Source organism: Neomonachus schauinslandi, chromosome 1, assembly GCF_002201575.2.
Source record: "Neomonachus schauinslandi chromosome 1, ASM220157v2, whole genome shotgun sequence".
In the NCBI taxonomy this organism is placed as follows: Eukaryota; Metazoa; Chordata; class Mammalia; order Carnivora; family Phocidae; genus Neomonachus; species Neomonachus schauinslandi.
In genome coordinates, this window is record NC_058403.1 from 205,077,660 (window position 1) to 205,086,922 (window position 9,263).

The 9,263-nt window shown below is 54.2% G+C and overlaps 1 protein-coding gene across 1 annotated transcript in view; it reads left to right on the forward strand.

Annotated features, from left to right (window-relative positions):
* The first annotated feature begins 7,754 nt into the window (after positions 1 to 7,754).
* Positions 7,755 to 9,263, forward strand: part of RFX1 (regulatory factor X1) — a 23,711-nt gene continuing 22,202 nt past the window's right edge. Inside the window, exon 1 of the mRNA XM_044917766.1 lies at positions 7,755 to 8,386. Within this exon, the coding sequence (XP_044773701.1) occupies positions 8,080 to 8,386 (307 nt within the window). The 5' untranslated portion in view covers positions 7,755 to 8,079. The remainder of the gene's footprint in view (positions 8,387 to 9,263) is intronic.

Genomic DNA, 9,263 nt, shown 5'->3' on the forward strand with positions numbered 1-9,263 from the left:
TATGTAGGGTGGGTAGCAACAGTTGCCCCGGTGAGGGAAACGGAGGCGCCATAGCCACGGTAGTCGTGGCGACCAAGCAACCCGGCAACGCGAGTCAACAACAACAACCGCCCGGCCGACCCCCACCCCCACCCCCCCCTGCCCGGTCCGGGGACCCCGGCACGTTCCGTCCCCCTCCCAACATCGCTTCCGAGACCTCTGGAAAGCCCTTCTGCGGACAGAAGTAGGAAGAAGCCGAGGTAACCGGGGCGGCCCCGGGGTGGCGGGCCGGGCCAGGGAGGGCGGCGGGGCCGGGGCTGCGGGTGTCGCTGTAATCATAGTCCGGAGGGAAGGGGCGGGCGGTCAAAATGGCGGCGGCGACTGTCGGGGCCGTGGGGGAGGGGGCCGGGGCCCGGCTGGGGCGACACCACCCGCCCCTGGGGTCCGGGGCCCAGCCCCCGCGAGGGGCGGGCGCTAGCAGGCCGGCGGCGAGTGGAGGTCGGCCGGACGGGGCGGGGGGCTTTTATATGTTGGGAGGTACGGAGAGGCGGGCCTGGGGAGGCTGGGCCAATGGGAGCGAGGGAGGGGCGAGGCGGGGCCGAGGTGAGTGGGCGGGGCCAGGTCGTAAGGTGTGGGCGGGGCCGGAGGGCGGCGGGGGGTGCCGGGGAGGAACCGGGTGGGGCAGCTGCCGACTGGGCCTTGCCGCATCCCAAAGGGATGGGAGGCCACCTGTGCCGCGTCGCTTTCGAAGCCCCCGCTCCCAGTCATTCCCAGTACACACTGTCTGCCACATCTCAGGCCTCAGTTTTCCATCCTGTAAAGTGGGGGAGAATCACTGCTGTCGTCCCTTTTCTGCATTAAAGGGACTCCTAACTCCTTTCAGGAATTTCTCTAGGGCTCATCTTCGAACTTTCTCTAGGGCTCATCTTTGAACTACCCCATGTGCTGTTTTTGAATGCGGTTTGATAAAACAGTTAACTAATCTTGATTTCAGCACTGCTGTCTGCTCCTAAATCTGCCTTCTTCTCTCTGAGAGAAGGCAAAGGGAGTCAAAGTTTCATGGAGAAGCTGTGGGCTGGGAGTATGGCTTTAGCCGGGAGGATTTGGTGTGCAGAAATCAGAGCCCATGGCAGGGAGGGGTGATCTCGGGTGACTCGAGACAGAACAGAAACTTGATTGCTTTTCTGTGGGCTGCTCTCTTAGATCTGGTGTTGTCCCTGGGCAGAGGACTTGTTTCTGGAGCTGGGATGATTTCTAACCATTCTACCCATCACAGTCTCCCTTTCTGGGAACGGGAAGCAAATGGCGCCCGAGGAAGTTTCTTAGATTTCTTAAGCTGCTTCTCTTGGCCAGACACATGTTTTTGTGTCAATCAAGTTGGTGTCAACTGGGTCACATGTCACTGAGGAGGTACCAGCCTCCAGAGCCACGTGGGCAGGAGCAGGACATCAAGATCAGAGGGAAAGGGAAGTGTTCCCTGTTTGTTACAGGAGAATCTGAGTGTCTGCTTTGCGGGGCAACAAGATCTGCCAGCTTGGGAAAGAATTTATTTTTTTCAAACAGCCAGCTGGGCCAAGTCCACTTTGTTTATTCTCTGTCTTGCTTTGGAGCTTGGCATCAGCAGAGCAGAGTGGTGGTGTGCAAATTGCAGCCGTTTTCTTTTCAAATCAATAAACTTCAAGGAGAAGGATTGTTTCAGGCTCTCCTAAAGCTTTCAAGAATTTGAGATAAGGTTGGGGGGGTGGGTCTCACTTCTCCAGGGACTTTTTCTAGACCTGGTCCTCTTTGAGAGGTGGCAGGACCCCTTTGAAAGTTAGGGAGGACAGAGATTAGTTTTCAATACAAATCTGGAAATACCAAGTCTGCCTGAAAGATCATTACCACCTGTTGGAAAGGCAAACTTTGAGCGGAAGGTGATGTTACTGATCATCTAGTCTTATTAACTGTCTCTCCCCCACCATAACTTTTTTTTTTTTAAGATTTTATTTATTTATTTGAGACAGAGAGAATGAGAGAGACAGAGAGCACATGAGAGGGGGAGGGTCAGAGGGAGAAGCAGACTCCCCGCCGAGCGGGGAGCCCGATGCGGGACTCGATCCCGGGACTCCAGGATCATGACCTGAGCCGAAGGCAGTCGCTTAACCAACTGAGCCACCCAGGCGCCCCTCCCCCACCATAACTTTTATATTTGAAGGGCCCAAGCCCAGAGGGCTCTTTTGACGAGGGTAGAGAAGGCTGGTTTGGTTTGCTTTTGGAAAACAATCACCTGTTTTCTAGCTGTGCCTGTGGATGTGTTAGTTTACTACTCTGGACCTCAGTTTCCCCTAAGCTAGGGGCAGTGATCATTGGTAATAATTTTAAGCTCATATTGCTGTGTTATGGATCCTGTAAAAGAATACATGTTGGGGGCACCTGGGTGGCTCAGTTGGTTGAGCGACTGCCTTCGGCTCAGGTCATGATCCTGGAGTCCCTGGATCGAGTCCCGCATCGGGCTCCCTGCTCGGCAGGGAGTCTGCTTCGTCCTCTGACCCTATCCCCCCTCATGTGTTCTCTCTCTCTCATTCTCTCTCTCAAATAAATAAATAAAATCTTTAAAAAAAAAAAAAGAATACATGTTGAGCATCAGATACCTAGTAATTGCTCAAACTCTGTTAGCTGCCATTGTTATTCTCATGATTGGCCCTTCCTGCTCAGCCCTCTGAATTACACCACTTGCATTTATTTTTATCATTTTGAATTGGGCGAGAGCCTAGTGGCTTTAAAGGTTGACTCACTTGCTGGGCTGTGTGGGCTGATGACAGAGATGACAGAGATCCCAGGAAGCTGGATACCAGGACTCCAATTTCTAGTGAGAAAATGCCATTCCCCTTGCTCCTGAATAGCCTTTCTGCCGCTTTAGGAGAGTAGCCAAAAAGAAAAATTCTCCTGGGCCTGGGCCCAGACTCAGCTCCAAGGCTTCCAGGAGGCAGCTGGGTGAGCCAGGGATGTGGGTGTCGTGGGAATGGTGTCTCTGGAGCTGAAGTCCTTGCCTTTCCCTCCCCATACACATCTCAATAGCTCGGGGATGGGCCAGGCGGACTCCTCCAGGGACGCAGCCTGCAGATAGCAACTGCACAGTGCCTAGTACTCTTCTTGGGCTGGGGAGCCCATTCTGGACCAGGGGGCATCGCCCACCCCTGCTGCCATAAGCCTGCTGCTGGCAGAGGCAGGAAGCAGGAACTTGTTCACAATTGGTAGACTCAAACTGGCCTTTGACGCTCACAAGTAGTGTGCTCCTGGCGTGTGGACACGTATTTGACAGTAAAAGTTGAGCCTGTACTATGTGCCTGTCTAGGGAGCTGGAGGTAAGGTGATGGGCAAGGCAGGCCGTACTGTGTGCCCATTCTCAGAGCTGGAGATGCAGAGATGGGCAAGGCAGGCTGGGTCTCTGCTCTTGGGGAGCTTGCATTTCTGGTCATGGAGGGAAAGGGAACTATGAATAAGAAAATAAACAGACAAGGAAGTACAGGGCCAGGAAGAAAACAAAACAGGAGTATGTGCTTCAGAGTGCTTGGGGTTGGGGGAGGAGAACACACTCAAGACCCAAGAAGGTGACATATAAGCTGAGATCTGAATGATAAGAAGCAGCCAGCAGTGGAGAATGGGGGTAGAGGTGAGGAGAACATGTCAGTCAGGTGGAAGAGTCTGGTGCAAAGGTCCTGAGGCAGGAGGAGGTCTGGAGCATTCTAGGAGCAAGAGCCAGTTTGACTAGAACATTCAAAGTGAGATAGGAAGGACCTCAAGGCTCCATAACGCTTGGGAAGGGCTCTGGATTTTATTTCATCTCTGTGATAAGAGCCATGGAGCCTTCTGAATAGAGGGGTGACAAGATAGGATTTGTGCTTTCAAAGGATCTTACTTTTTTTTTTAAAAGATTTTATTTATTTGAGAGAGAGAGAGAGAGCAGGAGCACAAGCGGGGGGAGGGGGGAGGGATAGAGGGAGAAGCAGACTCCCTGCTGAGCAGGGAGCCCAGCATGGGGCTCGATCCCAGGACCCTGGGTTCATGACCCGAACCAAAAGCAGATGCTCAACCAACTGAGCCACCTAGGCACCCTCAAAGGATCTTAAGGACTATCGAGGCAAGAGTGAAGCTAGGAGCCAGTAATGAGGGTGTTGCAGGGGTCCAGGCAAGAGATGAAGACATCTCAGAGTAGAAGGGTGTTGATAAATGTGGAGAGAAGTGTAATACCTCCTTAGGATCTATTTTGAAGGAATCATTGAGAAGTCTTAAAAACTAACTGTATATAGAAGATGAAGGAAACCCACATCCTTATATTTATTTTCCCTATTCCCAGCAAGTTCCTCATCAAAGCCATTCTACAGATGAGGAAAGGGGGTTTTCTTTCCATTTTCTTTTTTTTTTTTTTAAAGATTTTATTTATTCATTTGAGACACAGAGGTACAGAGAGAGAGAGAGAGCATGAGCAGTGGGAGAGGCAGAGGGAGAGGAAGAAGCAGACTCCCTGTTGAGTCAGGAGCCCGATGTGGGACTCGATCCCAGGACCCTGGGATCATGACCTGAGCCGAAGGCAGATGCTTAGCCATCTGAGCCACCCAGGCGCCCCTTCTTTCCATTTTCTTAGGAGGGCCTTTCCAAGACGTAAACCATTTGGTTATAGAATCTGGAATCCAAACCAGAAGTCAGCAAACTATGGCTATCACCTGGTTTTGCATGGCCTGTGAATTTGCATGATTTTTTATGCTTTTAAATGATTGGGGAAGAAATTACAAGAAGAAAATTTTGTGGCCCGAATAAAATGTCAGGACATGTGATACTATATGAAATTCAAATCTCGGTGTCTATAAATAAAGTTTTATTAGCACATAGCCATGCTCGTTTGTTTAAATATTATCTATGGCTGCTGTCACACTGCAGTGGCAGAGTTGAGTAGTTGCAACAGAGGCTGTCTGCCCTCAAAGCCAAAAATGTTGGCTGTGGCCCTTTACAGAAGTTTGCTGGCCCCTGACCTGAGGTAATTGATTCAAACATTCTCCAAAAACAGCTGTTGGCTTTGAAGTTAGGTGCAGCCATTGGTGCTTTTCTTGGCAGTTTCATTGCCAAGGAACAGATTTGCTGAGCGATTCCCTTGTTTCATGTGCCCTGCTCTGTAAAGGAAGGGATCTCATGCTCTTTATATTTGTGACTTATTTCTCTCTAGAGAGCACCCTGCAGAGCTCTGCTTGTCCTAGTCATCCACAAATGGAAAGAAAAGGGCTCCCTGGTCGACGAATAATTGTGGGACACTTGGTATCCTGTATTGCCCTTCCTAGAGATTGACAATGACGGTGCTGAGAAGGCCTCCAATAGAGAAGTGGGTTTAACTGTTTCATTAATCTTCCCTTCACCTTTTCAAGCTTGGCCTTTCAGCCTTCGCTGTCACCTCCTTCCCCTGCCCCTGAGTGGAAGGAATGGGGCCTGTGGGCTTTGCACCTCAAGGAAGAGAAAGCACCCTGCAAGTGTGGAGCTTTTAAAGCCCTTTCCTGGGGCGCCTGCGTGGCTCCGTTGTTAAGTGCCTGCCTTTGGCTCAGGTCATGATCCCAGGGTCCTGGGATCGAGCCCTGCGTCGGGCCCTCTGCTCTGTGGGAAGCCTGCTTCTCCATCTCCCCCTGCCTGTGTTCCCTTTCTCACTGTGTCTCTCTCTGTCAAATAAATAAATAAAATCTTTAAAAAAAAAAAAAGCCCTTTCCTTGCGGGAGGTACCATAGGAGCAAGCTCTGCTAGGGCCCAGAAAGCCCAGGCCAGGGTTTCTCAGAGAGTTCTCCCAGGGCCAACGGGCTCAGAATCATCCCAAAGGAGAGTTAGCTCAAACAGCAGACTCTGGGACCATCCCAGACTCCCTGGGCACTGGTGCCCAGGAACCTGCATTTAACTAGCTCCCCAGATGATGCTGATGAACACCAGGGTGGGATTCCCCCTGGGCACCTCCTTCTAAGAGCCTGAGGAATGTGTGTGTCTCTCCTGCCCCCACCCTTCTCCATCTCCACTTGGCACCGGTATTTGTTCAGTGACAAGATAATAGAGGCTTCCACATCCCAGTGCTTACTGGGTGCTGGGCTTGTCTTGTCAGATCGTTACGGCAGCCCTATGAATTGGTGTCCTCATCATCCCCAGTACAGGTGGGGAAACCGAGGCCCAGAGGAAGGTCAGTAATGTGTCTGCGAATGAAGAGACAGGTCAGGGTTTATGTTGAGGTGGGTCTGACACCAGGCAGACGGACAGCAGTCAGCTGCGGTGACCCCAGCCCCTACACTGGGCCAGAGTTTGGACCCAGTGGTGTGAGGAGCCCCCAGGAGGCAGCCCCTCTGATGCTGGCAGGAGGGAGTTTGGGAGGGCACGGGCTGGGGGAGAGCGACTTTTTCTTGTGTGTGGCAGGTGTTTAATCTCTGTGGGTAGGGCCCAGGTCTCCTGGTCTGAAAAACAGGGAAGATGCTACCTACTGAGTATGAGAAATAAACAAGCCTCGTGCCTGGCTCCCTGAGTAGGGCTCGGGGCTAAGAGCATACATCTGGAGGTCAGAGAGACCTGGGTTCAAGTCCTCTTCTTACCAGTTGCTGGGCACCCTTCGCGTGGTTTTGCTCATCTGTAAGCTGGCCGTGGTGGTTCCTCCCGCACGGGGCTGCTGTGCAGAGGTGAGCACAGCAGACGCTCCTGGGGCTTCTGGTCAACCAGCAGCAGTTGCTTCTCCCACCCCTTCCGCTTGCAAATCCCACTCTCGGTCACCAGTGGCTGGAGGGCCGCCTGCTGGCGCGCGACGGCACACAGGTGCCCCAGGGTTAGTGCAGAAGAGCCTCTGGTTCAGTGGCCTGGAGTGCCCGCGAGCGTCACAGGCGACCGACCGCAGGCAGGTCCAACTCAAATACTTCCCTGGGCCAGGCAGGGGCCATGGAGGTATGGGGGCTGGAGCTCCGCCTCTTCACCACTCTAGTGTTTCTTCCGCCGTCCTCAGACGCTCGGGAGTTGGGGATGGCACCCATTAGTGTGGGCAGCGGGGAAACCATTTGCTCATCTTCTGATGAGGCGGGGCCGGGTGAGAGGGAGGGTGGCGCTTAGCACGGGGAGGGGGGCCGTGAGCTAGAAGGGACAGAGCTCAGCAAGAGGGACGGGGTGCCTAGCCCAGTACCTGGGAGAGGGAGCACGACCCTTGAGCAGCCAGAAAAGCTGCCTCTGCCTGGTTGGGCCGGCCCCATTCTGTGGCCAGGGCCCGCTCTCAGCCCAGGGCCCCTGGACTCAGACCGGCACTCTTCCTGTGATGAGCCCCCATCTGGTGTCGTAACCCAGTATGGTCCGTTCAGGCCTGAAAGCCCCTGAGGCCACAGGCTGCTCTAAGGGCTTTTTGGACTCAAACACCTTCCCCTTTCTGGCACCCCACTGGGAATGATCCTCAGCCAAGAATCCCAGCCGAGATAGCAGGCATGTAAGGAACTGGGACAGGCTGGCCTGGAGACCGCTTTCCCCAGACTTTACCTTCCAGCAGTTAGCCAACTACTCAAGTGCTCAGAATGCCCAGGATTCAGCCTCAGCCTGCTGTGTGGCCTGGGGCAAGCTCCTCAACCTCTCTGAGCCTCAGCTCCTCATCTGGCAGAGCAAACTCAAACCCAGACACGGTTGTTGCAAAGTTTAAAATGAAATAATGTAGAGAAAGCACTCAGCACAGTGCCCGGTCTGCAGGAGCCCTCAGGAGAAATGCACCATTTGACCCCACCCTCCCCGGCCCCCCCTTTGACGCAGGGGTCCCCCAGGCACCAGGGGCTGGGAAGGAAGAAGGCAGAAGTCCTGAACAGGGGTGAATGGAAGAGGCGTAGACCAGCCTCAGTCCATAACCAGTTCCCCTGCAGTGATGGGTTCATTGTATCTGGCCACCAGCCTCAGGATTTAATTAAGTTAGTGAGGAACCTAAACGTGTCTCTAGGGAGCCAGGAACTGTCCCTGGTTTCCTCTGCTTGTGGATTAATTCTTGTTTTTCCTTCTTTTGTTTTTTTTCTGTTTCCCTCCTCCTCTTCTTCTGCCCAAGGAAGAAAAAAAAAAGCCTTATTTATTATCATTTTCCCCACTGTTGGCATGGCAACACCAGCGTACGTTACTGAGCTACAGGCAGCCCCGCAACCATCCCAGCCACCACAGGCCCCGCCCCAGCCACCGCCGCCGCCCCCAGCGGCGCCCCAGCCCCCCCAGCCGCCTGCCACCGCTGCTACCCCCCAGCCCCAATATGTCACTGAGTTGCAGAGCCCCCAGCCCCAGGCACAGCCCCCAGGCAGCCAGAAGCAGTACGTGACGGAGCTCCCGGCCACCCCCACGCCCCCGCAGCCGGCCGGCGCACCCACCCCGTCCCCGGCGTCTCAGCAGTACATCGTGGTCACTGTCTCCGGTAAGTGGACATGCGCTCGTAGCCAGGGTGCTCCGCGAACAACTCGAAGAGGAGTTTGGGGAGCCTGGCATCCTGGATGTGCGCGGGGGGCACAGTGACTGAAGCTCTGTCTGTGCCTGTCACCACAGCAGCTTTCAAACTTGCTGGGGTTCCCCGGTGGGACTTGGGGGGTGTTTCTGGGGAAGGAGTCGTCAGGCCAAGCAATGAGGCTTCTGTCCACCTAAACTCCTTCCCACCAGGGCAGCTCATAGGGCTGTTTCTGTCTCTGTCCCCAAGTCAACTGCCATTTGAGGAAAGGACTGGGTGGTGGACTTAAAGTTCGCAAACATCTCTTGGAGATGGAGGGTGAGCACCTGGCCGCTGCACTCCTGGCCTGGCCTCGTTTCTCACTGGTTCAGCCTGTTTCCTTATCCACAGAGGGCTGGTAACAGCTTCGTGAGCTCAGGGGATACATGTGAGGTGTTCACGGAGGCATTTCAGGGAGGTCAGCTGGGAGGCCTCCCCGGAGGTGTAACCTTTTTGGTTCTGGCAGGACCCAGGGGCTGAGGGAGGCCGTTGGTTGGGCAATTTCGTGATCATGTGGCCAAGGACCTCTGTTTCTCACTGTGGTCTACCCTTATGGCCGTGGAGAAAGTGACCAGGGGGCTCAGGTCGTGGCACCTGTGATTCTTGCCTAGACCATCTTCCCCATGCCCCAGTTCCCTCCAGGATGGAGACGGGCCGAGCAGAAGGAACTGGGAGCAGAGGGTCAGGACAGGTAGTCATTCCCCTGAGAAGGCGGAGCTCAGACCAGGACTGGGCATCATTTGTGGTTTCCAGTGTGCTCAGTGGAGGAGGGAGGATGTGGTGAACCCCTCCCTCCCCCTGCCCAATCCTT